Source organism: Podarcis pityusensis (genome assembly GCF_964106645.2).
Source record: "Podarcis pityusensis genome assembly, chromosome: 13".
NCBI classification, from domain to species: Eukaryota; Metazoa; Chordata; class Lepidosauria; order Squamata; family Lacertidae; genus Podarcis; species Podarcis pityusensis.
The window spans coordinates 52,997,635-53,021,143 of NC_138038.1; the positions used below are offsets into that span (position 1 = coordinate 52,997,635).

General features: G+C 48.3%; 2 protein-coding genes across 3 annotated transcripts in view; one reads left to right on the forward strand and one right to left on the reverse strand.

Annotated features, from left to right (window-relative positions):
* The window catches only part of LOC308462315 (asialoglycoprotein receptor 1-like), a 42,992-nt gene extending 42,095 nt beyond the window's left edge, over positions 1 to 897 (reverse strand). Inside the window, exon 1 of one of the 2 annotated variants that reach the window (XM_080979953.1) lies at positions 696 to 897. The gene's annotated coding sequence lies outside the window, so the exon portion shown is untranslated. The remainder of the gene's footprint in view (positions 1 to 695) is intronic. The other variant, XM_080979956.1, reaches the window with a different exon arrangement.
* LOC308460947 (zona pellucida sperm-binding protein 3-like) overlaps positions 1 to 19,795 on the forward strand; it is a 33,331-nt gene extending 13,536 nt beyond the window's left edge. Inside the window, exons 8-13 of the mRNA XM_080977481.1 lie at positions 673 to 843; positions 9,807 to 9,929; positions 12,347 to 12,430; positions 13,984 to 14,121; positions 17,953 to 18,090; positions 19,427 to 19,795. Of these exons, the coding sequence (XP_080833607.1) occupies positions 673 to 843; positions 9,807 to 9,929; positions 12,347 to 12,430; positions 13,984 to 14,121; positions 17,953 to 18,090; positions 19,427 to 19,572 (800 nt within the window). The 3' untranslated portion in view covers positions 19,573 to 19,795. The remainder of the gene's footprint in view (positions 1 to 672; positions 844 to 9,806; positions 9,930 to 12,346; positions 12,431 to 13,983; positions 14,122 to 17,952; positions 18,091 to 19,426) is intronic.
* The last annotated feature ends 3,714 nt before the right edge of the window (positions 19,796 to 23,509 follow it).

Sequence of the window (23,509 nt, forward strand, 5' to 3'; positions counted from 1 at the left end):
TCCTTTAAAAAAAATGTTTAGGGGGGTACTCTCATTTTGCTACTGCCCCTCGATGAGGCCAAATTTAGATTCACAAAATGTTTAGGGGTATGCGTCCCCCCAGGAAAAAAAGCACTGAGAATAGCTAAAAAAAAATATAGCAGGCAACAGTCTTTTGAAAACAACGAAAAGTTGATAGAATGAAAACAAGATGTACAGATAGGATAGCTATTAAATTCATAAAGATGATTACAATAAGAAACCACACCAGCTCTTTCCTTAAAAGCAGCCGCTTCCCCAAATCCTGTTGAGACGAGAAACCTGTATGGCTTTAAAATAATAATAATAATAATAATAATAATAATATTTTATTTATACCCACCCATCTGGCTGAGTTTCCCCAGCCACTCTGGGCGGCTCCCAATCGATTGTTAAAAACAATACAGCATTAAATATTTGAAAACTTCCCAAAACAGAGCTACCTTCAGATGTCTTTTAAATAATAATAATAATAATAAGAGGGTTGGGTGAAATTCATGGAGGAGTGAGAGGGCGATCGATGGCTAATAGCCCAGGATGGCTACGCCCTGCCTCTAAATCCCATTTTCTGGAAGCTGCAGGAGGGGAGAGAGGGATCCTGAGTTCGAATTCTGGAGATTTACCCATTGTGGGTGTCTAGTTGGCCACTGTGAGAACATTGGACGTTCGCAACTGACCTGTTTTGTGGCTTCCTCCTGACCACAGCCGAGTTGATCGCACCGCAGGCCCACCTGACGCTGGGACCCTTCTTTGTTTTCGACTCCCCAGAGAACTCTGCAAACTTCCCCGCAGACCCGGCCAGCGCTCAGAAGACGGCAGTGGAAGGTAAATGGGCCTCGCAAAACAGATCTTCTTCTCCTTTTCTAGTTTCTCTTCCTAACTTTCCAAGAAAGGAACTGTAAGATGCTTCCTCGGTAGTTTTTTTAGGGTTTGGTTTCCACCCTCGGCCATTTCCCTGGAAAGGAACTGTAAGATGCTTCCTCGGTAGTTTTTTTAGGGTTTGGTTTCCACCCTCGGCCATTTCCCTGGAAATTCCTTTTTCTGCTGACTTTAAAATCTGAGCTTGCTTCAGCCAAAACTACTTTTGGAGCATTTTAACGAAAAAATTACGGTGTGTAAAAAGCAGGAAGTTTGTGGCGCTGCCTCATAAGATGCACGGGGGGGTCATCCAAGGAAGCAGAATTCTGGTTTTCAGGACAAAAAGAGATGCAGCACATAATTTGACCCCCGGAACTCACCACCACAAGATTAGTGACGGATGGTGTTTTTTTCAGGCAAGGAGGGTGAGGTTTGGATGGCTGCTGGTTGCATAGCTGTCAACTGTCCCTTATTTGGCGGGAAACCCCCTTATCCCAGCGCCGTGTCCCGCTGCTGTCCGTTATTGATGATGTCCCTTAAATTTCCCGGGTTTCAAAGGAAGCAGCTCCTCTCCCTCCCTCCCTGCCGGCCAGGGAGGAGGGAGGCTCCAACTGGATTGCTTGGCTGCGTTGCTCACCCAATAAGGAGTCTGAGAACGACTGGGAGGTGGAGCTTACATGCCTTGTGCCAATCAAATCGGCCACGTTGCCTAGGGATTCGCCTTTGCTCAGCACTTCCCAGCGGAGAGGGGACGGTGGTTTTCCTTGCTGCATCCCCTTTGCCGGGTTGCTGCGCTGTGGGAACCACCGCTTGAGGCTTCGTTTGGCTGCTGGCTGGGCTTTCTGCCTTTGGCTCGGAGGGGCTCAGAAGTTGAACACACCTGTGCTCTGAAAATCCCTTATTTTGGCTGCTGATCCCTTATTTTCGAGGCTGCTGGTCCCTTATTTTCAAATCTGTAAGTTGACAGCTATGGCTGGTTGTGAAGGGTGTGTTTTGCTTCCATTATCGGAGGTGGCGTGCCCTCTGAGGATCGTTTTTTTGGGAATTTCGAGCGAGGAGAGGGGTGTTGCAAACTGGGACCCATTTGCAGAATTCCTTTGGGGGCGCCTAGGTAGCCCCATGCGAAGGGCAGGATCCTGGACCAGCCGAATGGCGCAGCGGTTCTCATCAAAAATATCCAGACCACCTTTTCGTTCTTTCAGTGTGTGGCTAGATCAGGGGGAAATCGAGAAACCTGAAATGTCCAGAAAACTGGAATAACTGGTTAGCTTAGTTAGATTGCAATGTGGGCGCCAGGTGGGTCTCTATAGGGAAGGCGTTCAATAGAGAGGCTGTTGCCATAGCAAAAAAAGAAAAATATATATTTTCTCTGCCCTACCTCTGAAGGAGGGGCACTGCGATAACTTGTACAGTGGTACCTTGGTTCTCAAACAACTTGGAACACAAACACTGTGTTATGTACTGAGTTGAATAGGATCCAGAATGCAGCAGTCTGATTGGTCCTAGAACAATAGGATCCAGAATGCAGCAGTCTGATTGGTCCTAGAACAATAGGATCCAGAATGCAGCAGTCTGATTGGTCCTAGAACAATAGGATCCAGAATGCAGCGGTCTGATTGGTCCTAGAACAATAGGATCCAGAATGCAGCGGTCTGATTGGTCCTAGAACAATAGGATTCAGAATGCAGCGGTCTGATTGGTCCTAGAACAATAGGATTCAGAATGCAGCAGTCTGATTGGTCCTAGAACAATAGGATCCAGAATGCAGCGGTCTGATTGGTCCTAGAACAATAGGATCCAGAATGCAGCGGTCTGATTGGTCCACAGGAGCCACCCAATCCAGCTCCAGGTGGATGTGAATCCGCAACCCTATTGGCCTACAGGAGAATCCCAGAATTAGCCAATCACATGGGGCCCATTGTGTAAATAATGTATAGAAAGCAGACATTCTGGAGGAACTTCCATTCCTCCTCAGCACTATGAGCTGAATAAAGAGCATGAAATCCACTCTCGACTCTGAGTATATTTCACACTGCAAACCCGGAAGTAAGCGTTCCGGTTTGCGAATGTTTTTCGGAAGCCGAACATGCTACATTTTGAGTGTAACGCTTCCGATTTGAGTGCCAAACTTGCATTTTGAGTCTTACAATGAGGTCTGTCTGTTTTTGCTATTTATTTTGTGTTTTTGCGACTTTTTTTTTCCGTTTTTGGGACTGTGTGGAACCCAGTTCAGCTACCGACTGATAGATTGTGTGACTGCAGTACATTGTTTATTGCTTTCATTTTATAGATCAGTGGTCTCATTGGATAGTAAAATTCATGTTAACTGGCTGTTTCAGGGGTTGTTTGTAAAAGTCTGGAACGGATTAATCCGTTTTGCGTTACTGTTTTGCGGTAACCTTTAAAGCCCTTTGTGGCTTAGGGCCCTCGTATCTACGGGACCGCCTCCCCTGGTCTGCCCCGCAGAGGACCTTAAGGTCCATGAATAACCATAGTTTAGAGGTCCCGGGCCCTAAGGAAGCCAGACTATCCTCCACCAAGGCCAGGGCCTTCTCAGTGATGGCTCTGACCTGGTGGAATGCTCTGTCCCATGAGTCCAGGGCCCTGCAGGCTTTAACTTCCTTCCGCAGGGCCTGTAAGACAGAGCTATTCTGCCTGGCCTTTAATCTGAATTCAGCCTGATCTTTTATTTCCCTTCTTTTCTCTCCCCCTCCCCTTTTTATGAAGATTACCTGCTCTGAGACCCCACAGCTAATTCTCCTCGCTGGCCCAAGTAGCACTAATTTAGCCAGCTAGCCCTGGTGATCATCTAATGTTTACTCAATGGATTTTCCCATAAATTGATTTTTGAATTTATTGTTATTCACGCTTTTATACTGTATTTTATGCTTTTTTTGTTGTTGTATCACAATTAAGTGTTTTAAATTTGTTAGCCGCCCTGAGCCCGGTTTTCTGAACCAGGAAGGGCGGGGTATAAATAAAAAATTATTATTATTACTTTCTATGGGAAAGCGCGCCTTGGTTTTGGAACATGCTTTGGTTTTGCAACGGAATTCCGGAACGGATTAAGTTTGAGAACCAAGGTATATGTCAACTCAATCCGTAGAGCACAAGAATCTTAGGGTTGTGTGTTCGAATCCCACTCTGGGTAGAAAGATTCCTGTACGGCAGAAGGTCAGACAATGACTCTCAATATTCCTTCCACCTCTACAGTTATGTGATTCTGGGAAAGGGAAGGCTTTATATTTTGAAGGCAATGGGAAAATAAAACCCAGCACTTTCTGATCCGGCGCAGTAGGGCTTCAAATTTTCATTCTGCTCCCAGGAAATTGCAGAAGATGCAATTATCTCCAAGGGTAATTTGGGAAGCCTCGGAGCTCCCCCTAGTGTTGCGGAGCTGGTACTGCCAGAAGCAGGATTTAAATGGTGTTTCCGAATATCGCTAGGGAGGGGCAGAGAGGTTCGATTCAGGTCACCCTGGAAGACGAACGGACTCAATTTGCACGATCCGAAACAAGGCGAGGGCCGAAACGCAGCCCCCTCTGAAATAATAATAATAATAATAATAATAATTTTATTTATACCCCACCCTCCCCGGCCACAGCCGGGCTCAAGGCAGCTAAAACTGGTAAAACTACAATAAAAACATAAGGGGGGGGCAATTTAAAATACAGTTTAAATTCAATTTCAGATGCAGCCTCATTTTAAAAGTAGCCCATAGATCAAAACCATAAGAGGACGGAGACTTAAGGGTCAGACTGAGTCCAAACCAAAGGCCAGGCGGAACAGCTCTGTCTTGCAGGCCCTGCGGAAAGATGTCAAGTCCCGCAGGGCCCTAGTAATAATAATAATAATAATAATAATAATAATTTATTTATACCCCACCCATCTGGCTGGGCTTCCCCAGCCACTCTGGGTGGCTTTCAGCAAAATATTAAAATGTTAGTCTCTTGTGACAGAGCGTTCCACCAAGTCGGGGCCACTACTGAAAAGGCCCTGGCCCTAGTTGAGACCAATCTAACCACCTTGTGACTTGGGACCTCCAAGGTATTGTCATTTGTGGACCTCTCCGCGGGGCGTATCAGGAGAGGTGGTCCACACCCCTCTGAATTATGGCAATGTGCTTCTCCAGCCTGAGTAGCGGGTACAAAAGAAATGCATATGCTGGGGTAAATCGTGCATAAAAATGTGTATGTTGGAGAGGGAATTGGAAGGGTCCTGCGGGTCATCTAGTCCAACCCCCTGCAATGCAGGAAACTTGCCCAATGTGGGGCTCGAACCCACAACCTTAAGATTCAGTGTCTCATGCTCTTCAAACTGTGCTGTCTTATGTTAGCTATATTAGTTATATTATTATTATTATTATTTATTATTATCAGTGCTTTTTCCTGGGGGTACACAGGGGTAGGCACACCCCTAAACATTTTGCGAATCTTTGTACAGTGGTACCTCAGGTTACAGACGCTTCAGGTTATATATGTTTCAGGTTACAGACTCCGCTAACCCAGAAATAGTACCTCGGGTTAAGAACTTTGCTTCAGGATGAGAACAGAAATCGCGCGGCGGCAGCAGGAGGCCCCATTAGCTAAAGTGGTGCTTCAGGTTAAGAACAGACCTCCAGAACGAATTAAGTACTTAACCCGAGGTACCACTGTAGTTTTGTCCATTTACTATAATTATTCTTCCCGTTTTGAACTATAAAATGGTGGTTTTGAGTCGAAATGAGAGTACCCCTAAACATTTTAATTTTTTAGGAAAAAAGCACTGATTATTATTATTCTATCAATATATTATTGCATTACGGTTGTAGGTGACCTGGTGAAGTGATTCTGGGGGGCAACTAATCCATATAATAACAGGGTTGTATTTTTTTTGAAGGACAGACCGGCATTGAAATTAACAAACCTAAATTAAGCAAGTCCAATAACATCAACATGTCTGCACTGAGCAGGGTCTGCGCTGGGGAAATGACCAATAATAATTATAAACGCGGCATTTTTTTTCTCACGCGTAAAATTATATTTTCAAATGAGACTGCATCTGGCTTTGTTGTTGTTTAGTCGTTTAGTCGTGTCCGCCTCTTTGTGACCCCCTGGACCAGAGCACGCCAGGCCCTCCTGTCTTCCACTGCCTCCCAGTTTGGTCAAACTCATGCTGGTCGCTTCGAGAACACTGTCCCACCATCTCGTCCTCCGTCGTCCCCTTCTCCTTGTGCCCTCCATCTTTCCCAACATCAGGGTCTTTTCCAGGGAGTCTTCTCTTCTCATGAGGAGTCTTGGAGCCTCAGCTTCAGGATCTGTCCTTCCAGTGAGCACTCAGGGCTGATTTCCTTCAGAATGGAGAGGTTGGATCTTCTTGCAGTCCATGGGACTCTCAAGAGTCTCCTCCAGCACCAGAATTCAAAAGCATCCATTCTTCGGCGATCAGCCTTCTTTATGGTCCAGCTCTCACTTCCATACATCACTACTGGGAAAACCACAGCTTTAACTATATGGACCTTTGTGGGCAAGGTGATGTCTCTGCTTTTTAAGATGCTGTCTAGGTTGGTCATTGCTTTTCTCCCAAGAAGCAGGCGTCTTTTAATTTTGTGACTGCTGTCACCATCTGCAGTGATCATGGAGCCCAAGAAAGTAAAATCTCTCAATGCCTCCATTTCTTCCCCTTCTGTTTGCCAAGAGGTGATGGGCCCAGTGTGCCACTGTCAGATCAAGCTTGTATTGCTAGCTTTCTTTGCAAGCCTCTGCTTTCCATCTCTTCCCCCACCGACAGATGGATGGATAACTTGCTCACCCTGGTCTAAGGGGTCAGGCCGCTGCTGGCAGCCTCCAGACAGATCGCGTGCACTCTCTGAGAAGTCGGCGTATCGCAGCTGACAGCTCCACACCCTGGGATTTGCCCCCTTTTATTTACATTTGCAAAAAGACTTTTTATTGCAGTTCTGCGCAGAGGAGGAAGTTGCCGCAAAATCATAGTGTCTCTCCCTCTGCCCCATGATGCAACATACCGTATATTTCGCTCTATAAGACGCACCAGACCACAAGACACACCTAGTTTTTGGAGGAGGAAAACAAGGGGGGAAAATATTCTGAATCTCAGAAGCCAGAACAGCAAGAGGGATCACTGTGCAGTGAAAGCAGCAATCCCTCTTGCTGCTCTGGCTTCTGGGATAGCTGCGCAGCCTGCATTCGCTCCATAAGACGCACACACACATTTCCCCTTACTTTTTAGGAGGGAAAAAGTGAGTCTTATAGAGCAAAAAATGCGGTAATTTCAGAGAATCCCAGCAACTGGGGAAAAACGGACTCTGAAGCAAAGAGTGGACACAAAAGGCTCCTTAGAATTTCAGTGGTTCCTTGGTTCTCAAACACCTTGGTTCTCAAACAACTTGGAACCCAAACACTGCAAACCCGGAAGGAAGCGTTCCGGTTTGTGAACTTTTTTCAGAAGTCGAACGTGCTCCATTTTGAGTACCACACATCTGTTTTGAGAGAGATAAAACTTTATTCACATTAGCCAATGTCCATAGCAACAATAAAACATTACAGTATTCGCAGAAAAGGAAATTTGCTATAAAAGCACAATTTAAAGTCCTGAATCAGCAGTCAGTTAGTGGCCCTTATTCTGATCGCCCCTGCTATGAACCCAGCAACCTTTGCTGTTATCTGCTCATTTTGATCTGATAGAAGGAAAGGCCATTGTGGCAGTGGCTGAGCGCCCTGGGATGGATAGTACGAGTGGGGTGATGATCTCGTTCCTCAGGGGTTTTTATTAGAGAGTGCAAGACCGGAGGACGTGTGCCGCTGTTTCGGTGCTACCGTCTCCACAGGGGCAAAGGCGTTTCTCAGGCGGGATCTTTTGGAATCGACCCCCAAGTACCGCAGATGCCGAAACATCCACGATTTTGTTTTTCATGGTTTTTACTGATAATTTTATCGCTTTGTCCTTTTGGCAAACCGCATTGACTTTGAAGTTCAGTGGTCCCTTGGTTCTCAAACGCTTTGGTACTCAAACAACTTGGAACCCAAACACGGCAAGCCTGGAAGTAAGCGTTCCGGTTTGCGAACTTTTTTCGGAAGCTGAACATGCTCCGTTTTGAGTGTTGCGGTTCCGATTTGAGTGTTACGCTGAGATCTGTCTGTTTTTGCTATTTATTTTGTGTTGTTCTTGCGGTTCTTTTGTTTTTGTGACTGTGGAACCCAGTTCAGCTACTGATTGATTGATTGATTGATTGATTGATTGATTGTGTGACTGCAGTACATGCAGGGGTCAGCAAAAACAAAGTGAATATTTCAGAGAAATTTGCAGGGAAACGCTAGTGTTTTGTCTTTTAAATTACAAACCTTTCCGATGGACCAGGTTAGCGCCTGAATGAAACTCCTTCCTTGCATTGTATTTAAAGTTTTACTGTTCTTGCCACTTTCAAATCTGTTTCCTTCAATCACATTTGTGGTATTTATGATTCTGAGTTGCCACAAGACAGCCTATTATTGATAACAGCTATTGATTTTCTTATAAATTAAGTGAAGGTTTGTCCGTGTGTGGCAAGTAGTAATACATAAATACTTCATGCTCTGAATCTGCTTCAACCGTATGTGAGTAAAGGTGTGTAAGAATAATTTCCGTGCAATATTCCTTGCTGGGTTTTATTGTGTTGCAATATTGTCTGTCTTAGTGGTTTCTGCAAACTGTTATTCTGAATAATACTTATTTTATCGGGCATGGAAAGGGGAATTGCGGGTGAGTTTATGGAACCAAGAGGGCGGTGGCCAAAAAAAGGTTTGGGAATAATAGTTCATAAAATTATGCCTTGCATGGAGAAAGTAGATACAGAAAAGTTTCTCTCTCTCCCTCATAGCATGAGAACTTGGGGACATGCAATGAAGGCTGAACGTTACCAGATTCAGGACAATGAAAGTCCCCTCTGCTCATAGCTAGACTGTGGAACTCCCCCCCACAGGAGGCAGTGATAATTGCTGACTTGTTTAGTCGTTTAGTGGTGTCCGCCTCTTTGTGACCCCCTGGACCAGAGCACGCCAGGCACTCCTGTCTTCCACTGCCTCCCGCAGTTTGGTCAAACTCATGCTGGTAGCTTTGAGAACACTGTCCCACCATCTTGTCCTCTGTCGTCCCCTTCTCCTTGTGCCCTCCATCTTTCCCAACATCAGGATCTTTTCCAGGGAGTCTTCTCTTCTCATGAGGAGGCCAAAGTACTGGAGCCTCAGCTTCAGGATCTGTCCTTCCAGTGAGCACTCAGGGCTGATTTCCTTCAGAATGGAGAGGTTTGATCTTCTTGCAGTCCATGGGACTCTCCAGAGTCTCCTCCAGCACCAATTTCTGACATAGATGCCTTTAAACATAGGGCCTTCTCGGTGGTGGCGCCCGCCCTGTGGAACACCCTCCCACCAGATGTCAAAGGGAACAACAACTACCAGACTTTTAGAAGACATCTGAAGGCAGCCGTGTTTAGGGAAGCTTTCAATGTTTGATGGATTAGTGTATTTTAATATTTTGTTGGAAGCTGCCCAGAGTGGCTGTGGAAACCCAGCCAGATGGGCAGGGTATAAATCATAAATTGTTGTTGTTGTTGTTGTTATTTATTATTATTAAAAGAGGATGAGGCTAATTCATGGACAAGAGGGCTATCGGTGGCTCCTAGCCACAGTGGCTTGGCTCTGCCTCCACGTTCAGAGACAGTCATTCTTCTGAAAACCACAGGAGGAGAGAGGGGTCTTGGGTTCAGGTCCTGCTCAACTGGGCCATCCAGTTGGCCACTGTGAGTGCAGGATGCTAGACGAGACTTGTTAACCTTTAAGCAAAAGGCAAAAAAAAAAAGTTGGGCCCCTGGCCTGATCCTGCAGATGTCTTTTTAAAAAGTTTTTACGAGCCGCTGCTCTAGACAAAACACATCTCCTTTTTCTGTTCCTTGGCAGAGTTCATGCCAGCGATGGAATCCAAGGTGGATGTAATGAGAACCCCTGTGCCCTTCAAAGACCCGGGAAGGTCTGCCAACATCTCGGAAGAGCAGGAGGATAATCCTGAGCTGCCGTTGGATGGTACGTGCCGGGCGATGGTGTTGATAGCACAAGCTGTGAAAAAAACACATTGCCCTGAGAAGGAAGAGCAGTTCGATTTAGAAGCTAGACTGCTGGGTTTTATTTAACTCCCTAAAGCGGTATACGGAAATAGCATTAAAAAGAACGAGGCAGCGTTGCAGAAACAGGAATGATGAAAGAGCTTGGCCCAAACTTTGTGGATCGGGGGGAAAGTCTAGGTCAGTGGTTCCCAAATTCATGGCGGAGGGGGCTCTGGGGGGCTATACTCTGGCTCAGTGGCATAGCGTGGTTTGCCGGTGCCCGGGACACAAATAATAATAAATTTTATTTATATCCCGCCCTCCCCAGCTGAAGCCGGGCTCGGGGCGGCTAACAACAATAAAATAATGCAACATTCTGAAATCATTTCATTATAAAGTTAATTCAAATCAAATTGATGGCAACCATTGGGTTACAGTTCTGTGAAGATTGCCAAAGGAGGAGGTCGGACTGTGCCTTGGCCAAAGGCCTGGTGGAACAGCTCTGTCTTGCAGGCCCTGCGGAAAGATGTCAAGTCCCGCAGGGCCCTAGTCTCTTGGGACAGAGTGTTCCACCAGATCGGGGCCACAGCTGAAAAAGCCCTGGCTCTGGTTGAGGCCAGCCTAACCTCCCTGGGGCCCGGGACCTCCAAGATGTTATTATTTGCAGACTGTAAGTTCCTCCGTGGGACATACCAGGAGAGGCGGTCCCGTAGGTACGAGGGTCCTAGGCCGTATAGGGCTTTAAAGGTCAAAACCAGCACCTTAAACCTGATCCTGTACCCCACTGGGAGCCAGTGCAGCTGGTATAGCACCGGATGAATGTGATCTCGCCGCGAAGACCCCGTAAGGAGTCTCGCCGCGGCATTCTGCACCCGCTGGAGTTTCTGGGTCAGTCTCAAGGGCAGCCCCACGTAGAGTGAGTTACAATAATCCAGTCTGGAGGTGACCGTCGCGTGGATCACAGTGGCTAGGTCAGGGCGAGAGAGGTAAGGAGCCAACTGCTTAGCTTGGCGGAGATGGAAAAATGCCGCCTTTGTTGTAGCTGCAATCTGCGCCTCCAAAGGGGGAACGGAGCCCGTGGCAACCCGCAAAAGTGACCCCCACAAGCGGGGCTGCCTGCCCACACGTGTGGGGAGCCCAGCTGGCTGGTTTGGAGGGTGAATCCCCCCAAAACCTGTGGAGAGGAGCACTGGGCTGGGCTATGCTAGGTCACCCGTTCGCCATCCAGGGAGCATGCAGAGTGAGCGAGTGCCGGCCGGGCAGCCATGTAACGAGGGGGCCAGGGATGTGGCGGTGAGGCCAGGTAAGTCTCCTGGGCCCAGAGACCCCTTTTGGCAGGACGGAGCCTGCCAAGATTCGCCTGTTGGGATGGGGATTGCTGTCTACTTTGCACCCCCTCAGAATTCTGCTCCCGGGCCCATGGCCAACCCCCTCCCCAAATGCTGTTCCTCCACAGTTGGAGGCAGCAAAATATCCAAAGACCGGTTATTGGAAACAACCGTTTTTGAACAGCTGGCCCGACAAACCAACCTTAGCTGTTCAAACCTGGGCGGATGTGGGGGACTCCCTGGTCCTGAATGGGGTAACTGTGCCCCCGAAGGACCAGGTGCGCAGCCTGGGAGTCATTTTGGACTCACCGCTGTCCATGGAGGCGCAGGTCAGTTCTGTGTCCAGGGCAGCTGTTTACCAGCTCCATCCGGTACGCAGGATGAGACCCTCCCTGCCCGCTGTCTGTCTCACCAGAGTGGCGCATGCTCTGGTTATCTCCCGCTTGGACTACTGCCATGCGCTCTACGTGGGGCAACCTTGGAAGGTGACCCGGAAACTACAACTAATCCAAAATGCGGCAGCCAGACTGGGGACTGGGAGACCACATAACACCGGTCTTGAAAGACCTTCATTGACTCCCAGGACGTTTCCGAGCACAATTCAAAGTGTTGGTGCTGACCTTGAAAGTCCTAAACGGCCTCAAAGGCCCAGTAGACCTGAAGGAGCGTCTCCACCCCCATTGTTCTGCCCGGACACTGAGGTCCAGCTCCAAGGGCCTTCTGGCGGTTCCCTCCCTGCGAGAAGTGAGGTTACCGGGAACCAGGCACAGGGCCTTCTTGGTGGTGGTGCCCGCCCTGTGGGAACACCCTCCCTTCAGATGTCAAGGAAATAAACAACTATCTGACTTTTAGAAGACATCTGAAGGCAGCCCTGTTTAGGGAAGCTTTTAATGTTTAATAGACTATTGTATTTTAATATTCTGTTGGAAGCCGCTCAGAGTGGCTGGGGAAGCCCAGCCAGATGGGCGGGGTATAAATAATAAATTATTATTATTATTATTCATGATACTTGGCCAACTTTCCTTGAGCAGATCCAGGGTGGCAGCCAATGCTTTCTAATTCTTTGCAGTGTACCTGAGGAGAGACCCCATCTTCATCAGTGAGGTGGAAGAGGGATCTGGGTTTCCGGACTTAATAGAAGCAGCAAGGCCAGGTACGGACTTTCCCCAGAACTGCCTTAATTGATACGCGCTTGTATGTAGCATTTGAGAGCAGGAGAAGGTCGTGCCTATCTCCTGGGTGGCAAGATGCAAAAGCTCTGCTCCACTTGATCGAGTTCTGCAGAGCGTAGGATTGTAGGTTTGGGAGGGACCCAGAGGTCATCCAGTCCAACCCGCTGCGATGCAGGAATCTCAGCTAAAGCATCCATGACTGATGGCCATCCAGCCTCTGTTTAAAAACCTCCAAGGAAGGAGAGACCATCACCTCCCAAGGGAGCCAGTTCCACTGTTGAACAACTCTTAATTCTCTGCTCTTTTTAACTGGATGGGGTGTTACATTCCAAAGGCAGGGGAGAGATTCCCAGTTATCAAGGAACACTCAGGTGGCTTGGACAACCAAAGCATCCCTGGCTATCCTAGCTCTGCTTAAAGTAAGGTTACCAGATTTTTTTCCAAAGAATCCGGGGAGACTTTTTTTTTTAATAAGAGGAAAAAAGTAATTAAAAAAAAGTTACTTAAACAAGAAGGGACGTGGGTGGTGCTGTGGGTTAAACCACAGAGCCTAGGACTTGCTGATCAGAAGGTTGCTGGTTCGAATCCCCGCAATGACGGAGTGAGCTCCCGTTGCTCGGTCCCTGCTCCTGCCAACCTAGCAGTTCGAAAGCACAAAGTGCAAGTAGATAAATAGGTACCACTCCGGCGGGAAGGTAAACGGCGTTTCCGTGCGCTGCTCTGGTTCGCCAGAAGCGGCTTAGTCCTGCTGGCCACACGACCCAGAAAAACTGTCTGTGGACAAACGTCAGCTCCCTTGGCGAATAAGGCGAGATGAGTGCCACAACCCCAGAGTCGGCCACAACTGGACCTAATGGTCAGGGGTCCCTTTACCTTTACTTTACTTAAACAAGAAGTAATATCTTCCCTTCTGTGGTCTTCTCTGTCACGCGGCTTTCCTCTGGGCCCCGATCTGCCCTCTTGGAGCACTAACCACCGTGGAGTAGGCTCGGATCAGGCCTGGGCTCGGCCATTGTCCTTGCCCTCCCGGTGCCCTCCTATCTCAACAGTTGCGATGGCAATGGCATGGGAAGTTCGTGGCTCCTCTCTTTTTTCTCCTTCCTCTTTCTCTCTCTTCCTTCTCCTCCTCTCCTCCTTCTCCCTGCACCGGCTCTGGGTTTTTCCTGGCCCCGGAGCGCCACTGGGCAGTTGGTTGGGTGGCCGGGCGCTCTCGCTCCCAGCTCAATTTGGGTGGTCAGCGATTCCCCCAGTTGACACTCCATGCGTCCCCAGTTCCCCCTTGGCAGCGGCCGTCTCAGCAGCCCAGAGCCAACCTGGTAGCGCAGTTGGCTCTGGCTGGCGTCAGGAGCTGCTCACCGCTGTGGCGCCCGCCATTTTGCCTCGCCGGAAGTCCCCATATGATGTGTCTTGTGCCGTAGACCAATCACGCAACATTCATTACCTCTGGATCTGGGTTCGAGTTCTAGCCCAGAGCTCTCTTTGTGCCTAAAGATGGCACAGCTCCTTGAACTGACCTGCCCCTTTCTCCCCTCAGAGGCGAGGAAAGCACTGGAACTGAAGGCTGAAGTTGTCACCATGACCCTCGAAGGTGCCATCTCCAGGGCGGAGAACCGTACCACTTCCAGGACTGGGGAACTCACTACCACTGCATCGACAGCTGCTCCCAAAACAGGTGAGGCAAGGGGCTTGAGTCTGGACCTTGTAGTTTCAGAGCTTGGGATATTCTTCTCTGGCGATCACTCGTACCCGAGTAAGATGGTCTTCCATAAACAAGGTTTAAACAGTGAGTCTGTAAGTGACTGTGGAGGCCAGTTCTAGATTCACACGTCCTTCCACAGTGGGGACATTGGTTTCCGAATGGAAGTCAATCACGGTGTGGATTTGCCAAGCATGCCTTCCTCCTAGCACGTTTCTCCCTTGCGTCCTGAGTTCGAGTGTCTTCAAAGCCCACAACACATTTGGTAAAGGCTGTTCTCCAACTGGAGCGCTCGCAGGCCAGTGTTTTTATACTACATTTTAGATTTGCCTTCAGACCGTCTTTCAACCTCTTTTGTTGACCACCAGCATTACGCTTTCCATTTCTAAGTTCAGAAAAGAGTAGTTGTTTTGAGAGACGATAATCTGGCATCCGCACAACATGACCAGTCCAGCGAAGTTGATGTTGAAGAATCACTGCTTTGACATTGGGGATCTTTGCTTTTTTCCAGCAGTAAAGTTGACCCCTGACCATTAGGTCCAGTCGGGGCGACTCTGGGGTTGCGGTGCTCATCTCGCTTTACTGGCCGAGGGAGCCGGCATACAGCTTCCGGGTCATGTGGCCAGCATGACTAAGCCGCTTCTAGCGAACCAGAGCAGCGCACAGAAACGTCATTTACCTTCCCGCCGGAGGGGTACCTATTCATCTACTTGCACTGGCATGCTTTCGAACTGCTAGGTTGGCAGGAGCAGAGACCAAGCAACGGAAGCTCACCCCGTCGCGGGGATTCGAACCGCCGACCTTTTGATCAGCAAGTCCTAGGCTCAGTTGTTTAACCCACAGCGCCACCCGCATCCCCAGTAGCACACTAGCATTAGTTCGCCTGTCTTCCCAAGTGAACTTTGGGGTGTGCCTCACCTGGCAGCCCCATCTACTAGTAGCGGCTAGTCTCATAAGCTGATGTGTTAACGCTGTGGCACAGCTTCTGTCTCCAACGCGCCTCATTCCTTGCCCCCTCTCTCGCTCCAGGGTGGATGCCCGATTTCCAGTTCTGTGCCACGGTGGTGCTCATCGTAGAAGCCACCGGTCTGCTCATCCTCTTGGCCATTCGCCTGTCCCCCAGACACTACGGCCGTCCATGTGTTTCAGAGCACAACGACATCCAACGTTTTTAAGCATCTTCCATGCAAACTGTTACCAAATAAAGCACTTTAAAGAAACACACGTACGCAGCACCCTTTTGCAGTCTCCGCTCATTTCGGGAATTTGGGAGAAGGCATCTGAATGCCATGAATGGAGCCTTCAGCCCCAGGCTAGCATTTTGGAGGACCCATAGCCGAGGTTTTTCTACCACATAGCACCTCGGGATGCGAAAGGGATCCGTTCTGGAGCCCTGTTCGCATCCTGAACAGAACATAAGACGTGACTGGGTGGGTCGCGTTTTGCCACTTCCGCGTGACATGATTTTGACTGTCTGCACGAGTGGCGAAACCCGGAAGTAATGCACTCCGTTACTTCCGGGTCGCCGCGGAGAGCAACCCGAAAATACTTATCCTGAAGCGTATTTATCCCAAGGTATTACGGGATGTGGGTGGCACTGTGGGTTAAACCACAGAGCCTAGGGCTTGCCAATGAGAAGGTCAGCGGTTCGAATCCCCACGATGGGGTGAGCTCCCATTGCTCGGTCCCTGCTCCTGCCAACCTAGCAGTTCGAAAACACGTCAAAGTGCAAGTAGATTAATAGGTACCTCTCCGGCAGGAAGGTAAACGGCATTTCCATGCGCTGCTCTGGTTCACCAGAAGCGGCTCAGTCATGCTGGCCACATGACCCAGAATCTGGACGCCAGCTCCCTCGGCCAGTAAAGCAAGATGAGCGCCGCAACCCCAGAGTCGTCTGCGGCTGGACCTAACGGTCGGGGTCCCTTTACCTTTACTATGACTGTAATACTGGACAACCTTGAGTCAGGCTGCAAGTGCTTGTGAGTCCTGATCCCGCACTTGCATATATCCTCCGACATTTTTCGGATGAAAATAGGGACATCTTACTCAGCGCTATTTTTCTAGAAAATAGGTGCCAGAACTCACCATGAACGTCTCCCTTGTACTCTTATCATTGTTCTCTTATAATGGCAATGGTGCCTACCTGAAAGGTGCCAGAACTGAAAAAAATGTTCTGGTCCTATTCCGTATTAATAATTTTATTAGTTATACTCCACCCATCTAGCTGGGTTGCCCAGCCCAGGGGTCAGCAGACTTTTTCAGCTGTGGGCCAGTCCACCGTCCCTCAGACCATGTGGTGGGCCAGACTATTTTTTGGGGGGGGGGGGTGAACGAATTCCTATGCCCCACAAATAACCCAGAGATGCATTGTAAATAAAAGGACACATTGTACTCATGTAAAAACACGCTGATTCCCGGACCGTCCGCAGGCCGGATTTAGAAGGCAATTGGGCTGGATCCAGCCCCTGGGCCTTAGGTTGCCTACCCCTGTCCCAGCCACTCTGGGCAGCTTCCGACATACAGTGGATCCTCTGGATACGGATTAAATTCGTTCCTGGGGTCCGTGTGCACCCTGAAAAAATCTGTATCTAGATGTGCTGCTTCTGCGCATACACAAGCGGCAAAACCCGGAAAAATACTTCCGGGTTTGCCGCTTTTGCAACCCAAAGTTTATGTTACTTGAGAGTAACATAACCTGAGGGTCTACTGCAGACTTCAGCAAACCTTTTTCAGCAGGGGGCCAATCCACTGTCCCTCAGACCATGTGGGGGCCCACACTATATTTTTGGAGGGGGAAATGAACGAATTCCTATGCCCCACAAATAACCCAGAGATGCATTTTAAATAAAAGGACACATTCTGTTCATGTAAAAACACGCTGATTCCCGGACCGTCTGTGGACCGGATTTAGAAAGCGATTGGGCCGGATCCGGCCCCCGGGCCTTAGTTTGCCTACCCATCAGGCATCACCATTGCTATACTCAGACACCTGCTAAAAACGGACGTACCCAGATATTTAGCAATCTGTACATTCATCTTTATCGTCAACACCCTACCTAATAGTGAAAGATTCATTCTATTCCAAATTTCCAAATCTTTTATTACCTTCCCAAGTTTTTAAATATTATACTCAACCTTTCTTTCAATCTTTGAACCAGATACGTCTTGTAATTTGTTCTTACTCTCACCATTCATATTTTTAACCAAGAGTTTGGTTTTATCTTTATTGATCTGAAGACCTGCTACCTCGCCTTTATTTTTTTAATCTCTCGTAATATTTTTGGGATTGCCTCTATTGGTTCTTCTACAGATATATGGTGCAAGTTTAAATCTGTTTTTAGCCTCCTGTCGTTTTATGTTTTCAAAGATCGGGGCTGTTAATTTTGCAGCTTGATCATTTTGTACACCCGATGAAGCGGTGTAGAAAATTGCAGGAAATAAATATATAAAGCCGTCCAAAGAGAGGTCAGGTGATCATCTGTCAGGAATTCTTTATAGCTGAGATTCCTGCATAAATGCAAGGGGGGTCAGACTGGATGGCCCTTGGGGTTCCCTCCACCACTTGTTAGAATCCTTCTGTCTTGAGAGTGAGCGACCGGCCCAAATTCACGCCTGCTAAGCTTTCTGTCTGAATGGGGATCTGACCCCCCTTCTCTCCTAGATCCTATTCTGACACTGTCACACCAATTCGAATCCATTGCTTCGGGTCCTGCCCTCTGGATCTGGGTTCGAGTTCTGCCACAGAGCTCTCTTTGTGCCGAAAGATGGCGCAGCTCCTAGGACTGACCTGCCCCTTTCTCCCCTCAGAGGCGAGGAAAGCGCTGGAACGGAAGGCTGAAGTTGTCACCATGACCCTCGAAGGTGCCGTCTCCAGGGCAAAGAACCAGACCACCTCCAGGACTGGGGAACTCACTGCCACTGCATCGACAGCTGCCCCCGGAAAAGGTGAGGCAAGGGCCTTGTGCAAATGTGACTCCGGACCTTGTAGTCTCAGAGTTTGGGATATTCTTCTTCTTCGGCGGTCACTCGTAGCAGAGTAAGATAGTCTTCCATAAACACGGTTTTAACAGTGAGTCCGTAAGTGACTGTGGGGGCCAATTCTGGACCCACACATCCTTCCACAGTGGGGACATCGGTTTCCAGGCAGGAGTCCATCACAATGTGGATTTGCCAAGCGTGCCTTCCTCCTAGCACGTTTCTCCCTCGTGTGCTGAGTTCGAGTGTCTTCAAAGCCCACGACACCTTTGGTAAAGGCTGTTCTCCAACTGGAGCGCTCGCAGGCCAGTGTTTCCCAGTTGTCGGTGTTTATACTACATTTTTTTATTTGCCTTGAGAGAGTCTTTCAATCTCTTTTGCTGACCACCAGCATTACGCTTTCCATTTCTAAGTTCGGAATAGAGTAGTTGCTTTGGAAGGCGATCATCAGGCATCCGCACAACATGACCAGTCCAGCGAAGTTGATGTTGGAGGATCATTGCTTCAACACTGGGGATCTTTGCTTTTTTCCAATACAGTGGTACCTTGGGTTAAGAACTTAATTCATTCCAGAGGTCCGTTCTTAACCTGAAACTGTTCTTAACCTGAAGCACCACTTTAGCTAATGGGGCCTCCTGCTGCTGCCGTGCCAACGGAGCACGATTTCTGTTCTCATCCTGAAGCAAAGTTCTTAACCCGAGGTAGTATTTCTGGGTTAGCGGAGTCTGTAACCTGAAGCGTATGTAACCTGAAGCGTCTGTAACCCGAGATACCTCTGTAGTAAGGTAAATGTAAAGGTACCCCTGACCATTAGGTCCAGTCGTGACCGACTCTGGGGTTGCGGTGCTCATCTCGCTTTATTGGCCGAGCGAGCCAGCATACAGCTTCTGGGTCATGTGGCCAGCATGACTATGCCGCTTCTGGCGAACCAGAGCAGCGCACGGAAAAGCCGTTGACCTTCCTGCCGGAGCGGTACCTATTTATCTACTTGCACTTTGACGTGCTTTCGAACTGCTAGTTTGGCAGGAGCTGGGACCGGGAGCTCACCCCGTCGCGGGGATTTGAACCACCGACCTTCTGATCGGCAAGTCCTAGGCTCTGTGGTTTAACCCACAGCGCCACCCGCATCCTTTTCCAGTAGTAGACTAGCATTAATTCACCTGTCTTCCCAAGTGAACTTTGGGGTGTGCCTCACCTGGCAGCCCCATCTGCTAGTAGCGGCTAGTCTCATAAGCTGATGTGTTAACGCTGTGGCACAGCTTTTGTCTCCAACGCCTCTCATTCCTTGCCCCCTCTCTCGCTCCAGGGTGGAGCCCCACCTTCCAGTTCATTGCCATGATTGTGATCATCACCGAAGCCACCTTCCTGGTCATCCTTGCGGCCATGCACCTGCGTTTCAGATGCACTGGCCATCCATGTTCTTCAGCTCAGCACGACATCCAACGTTTTTAAGCATCTTCCATGCAAACTGTTACCAAATAAAGCACTTTAAAGAAACACACGTACGCAGCACCCTTTTGCAGTCTCCGCTCATTTCAGGGATTTGGGAGAAGTTCGTGGCTCTGTCCTGGGCTCAGTGTTCAAGGTCTTTATAAAATTCATTGGATGCAAGAATTTAGCAGGTGCTCATTCAATCTGCAGATCACTCCAAACTGGGAGGGGTAGCTAACGCCGCAGAAGACAGAATTGAGATTCAGGGTGGCCTCAACAGATCGGAGGACCGGAACAAAACCAGGGCTTTTTTCCCAGCGGGAACTGTTGTAAACAAAAATTGCCCTTTTCCCTTATGGGGTATCCAAGAGCCCATATAGAGTCCTTTCATAGGTTCCCTATTGGTAGGAGAGAATAACAGAGGCCAACTAGAGAATATTGAGAAGCAAAGCAGCTAGTAAGCCAGATCTTTATTGATCTGTTGCAACAGGGTGCTCCCCTCACCTGCGGGAGAGAGGAGGAACCCCGAAAAATGGCATGCAAGGCCTTATAAAGACTTTATAAAGAATTTCCACCCTGTAGATCAAGACCACCCCCAGAAACATCATACATACATCACAGAAGGGGTGTAACCTAAGACCACCCCTCAGATACATCACACCTACATCACCAAAAAGGCGGTCTAAACAGAAATTTGAATGTTGTTTATCTCCTGTCTGGCAGGTTACTTGATTGGGTTGCCTGGGGAGCCTGGCCAGTCTTTTGTAATGATAAATACTTAGTTCCTGGGCCAGGTCACAGGCTCACACCCTATTCAAACACAGACATACCCTTAAGACAGGATTTGTGAAGGAAAATACAATGGGGAGGCTTTCCCAGTTTGACCTTGCAGAGAAAACATTTGGTCAGTTTGGGAATCAAAAATGGTTCCAGGTCGATCTTCCTGTGCTGATCTATGTATGTGCTTGGTTGGTACGCTTATGAACATTACCATATATCTAAGACCTCAAAATTCCTATCACAGAACCTGCCAGAACTCAGTTCCCCAGGTGGGCGCCATCACCATTATAAGAGGACAGGAGAGGCGTTTAGGCTGAGTTCCGGCACCTCTTTTTATTGAAAAATACCACTGGCCAAAAGATACCAAGATGAATTTCAATAGGGACGAATGTCAGGTTCTACACTTAAGCAGAAATAACCAGGTGCACAAATATAGGATTGTGGGGTGGGGCACAGGGCCGCATTTAGTTTTGATGAGGCCCTGAGCTACTGAAGGTAATGGGGCCCTTTATATGTCCAGCTGTCCTTTGTCAACAACGAATTGTTGCTGTTTTTTGGGTTGAATATATGCTCTATGGTAGTTGATGGACTGAATAGATAGCTAAAGCCATTTGCACATAACAAAATATGAATTCTATCCAAATAATTGTTGAAATGAAATGCAAGCAGTCCATGCAGAATGTAGGCTCCCTATATATAGAAATGAGAAAACCCGTGATATTTTACGGAGCAGGCTAGCAGGCGGGGCCCATTACTTATATCATAGTAGCCCACACAACACGAAACACTGTTGCTGTAGGTAGGTTGTGTTTGTTTTTTATCTTATGTTTTGGAAATGTGCATCCAGTTTTTTCCCCTTATTTTTTTTTGGGGGGGGCCAAGAGAGTGGGGGCCTAAGCTACAGCTTGTTTAGCTTATACGTAAATCCAGCACTGGGGGGAGGTGATGCCGAACTGTTCTATTTACAACAGTGGGGGGCACTTGGCTTGGCAGCAGTCCATGTTGATACGGACCGGGAGCTATTTCCGCTTTTGATCTACGCTACGGGACAGGCTGGAAGCCATCGGAACCTTTCGAAAATCATATAAAATCAACCACAACTCCGATTTTCTTGTTCTTGGTGTCATTCGGCTCAGTTTCCCCTGGACTCCATGATGCTACCCTGGCTCCATAATCCCCGAGACGACAAGTCACGTACACAGGAACTCCTTAATCCTGTCAGATCGTTCTGCCCAGCCCTTCCTCCGGGCAGTGCCAGGTGGCAGACGATGCATATCACCAACCCATTGTCCTACCGCCACCGGTACTCAGGAAATGTATATTTGTGTACATCCCTCGCTCTGCATATTCCCCCTCCCTTATCTCAAATGTTAATTAGTGTAACCCCACCTCTCTCTGAGATATTCATGACGTGTGTAATATATTCATGATGTAATCCATGAAACCCAACCTTCCCATAATGTATTCATGACGTTTCGTGCACTGTATTCTGGGACTTGGAGGGAACTTTTAAAAGTTTATGTCGCCCCATTCTCGGGGTTCAATCTCATCTTGAACCTGTTGCGCAATAAACTTGGATCTTCGCATTTTGCTCCTGCGTCCGGCTGAGCTTCCTTTTCCTCCGCAAGGACCCGCGGACTCTGTCCGACGAGCTGGGTGGCAGGGTAAATACGCACCCAGATTTACCGTAACAATGTGAAAAAGATCGAGGGGTCTTGAGTTTGTAACCGCTAGGAGAATTGTATCTCTGTGGGTGGAATAGGGGCCTCCTAACCAACCACGGGAGTCCCATGGACTGCAAGAAGATCAAACCTCTATTCTGAAGGAAATCAGCCCTGAGTGCTCACTGGAAGGACAGATCCTGAAGCTGAGGCTCCAAGACTTTGGCCACCTCCTGAGAAGAGAAGACTCCCTGGAAAAGACCCTGATGTTGGGAAAGATGGAGGGCACAAGGAGAAGGGGACGACGGAGGACGAGATGGTGGGACAGTGTTCTCGAAGCTACCAGCATGAGTTTGACCAAACTGCGGGAGGCAGTGGAAGACAGGAGTGCCAGGCGTGCTCTGGTCCAGGGGGTCACGAAGAGGCGGACACAACTAAACGACTAAACAACAACAAACCAACCACGGCTCCCAGGATTCTTAGAGTGGAATCAAAGCACTTTAAATGTACGAAAGTAGCCTGAAAAACAACTTCCAAGAAGTAAGAAGATGCTGTCCTAAGCCTGCTTAACCACTTCCTCTTCACGGAGCCAGCATTATTCAGAAAATAATAGAATCGCAAACCCGTTTACGAGCAAGAGGAGGGGAGCAGCAGGGTCGAAGACTTCCGCCCAAGTTATGAAAAAGTAAGGCAGTCAAAGCGACTAGCTGCCACATGTCACCCACTTGGATGTGACTGTCGCTATATTCAATCCTACGCCAGCAAATTCAGGTTTTGCCATCATGGTTGATGGACAGACCTTGTGCAACAAACGTGGACCATTGTGCAATAAGGAAATTGCTTCCCTTTCCAGGATTTTCGCTTTCATCTCCACGAACGGAACGGATCAGGGCCGAAGGTCACTCCTTCCTCCCCTTGCTTTGGTGTAAGGTTTTAAACACAGGCCAGTTTCTCACACACTGGGGAAGATGGGAGTCTAAGCAAGCAGCAAGTTTCGGGCTCTCCCAGTCTGAATCTGTATTGGAAATTGTTTTTAAAATACGTTTTTGTTGTTTCATCACTTGCCACTTGCTGTCCTGGGACAAAGCGGGCAGTATATAAATAGAGGAAACGAATAAATGCAGGCTTTATAATGACCCTCATATTGTGGGTCAGGTGCAGGCACCTGATGAAACAGTTTTCATGAGGAATGTAAAACAGCCTGCCATTTGGTGTGTTATTCTCAACACTGAAGAGTGGTCACTATAATTTTAATTAAGCCTTTGATGTAATGATCACAGTCCGTATCCTTTTGCTTCCCTCACAGCTTACCATTTTCTCCTTTTAGGGGTCTGCTCTCCTCTGATTCCTCCTCCCCTCTCCCAATTAACCTCCGTCTCTAGGGCTTAGTAAGCAATACCCAACCTCAGCCTGGGAGACAGAAGTCATAGCACTGACCAGAGCACTACAACTCTGCTGGGTGCAAATAATAATAATAATAATAGTTATTATTTATACCCCGCCCATCTGGCTGGGTT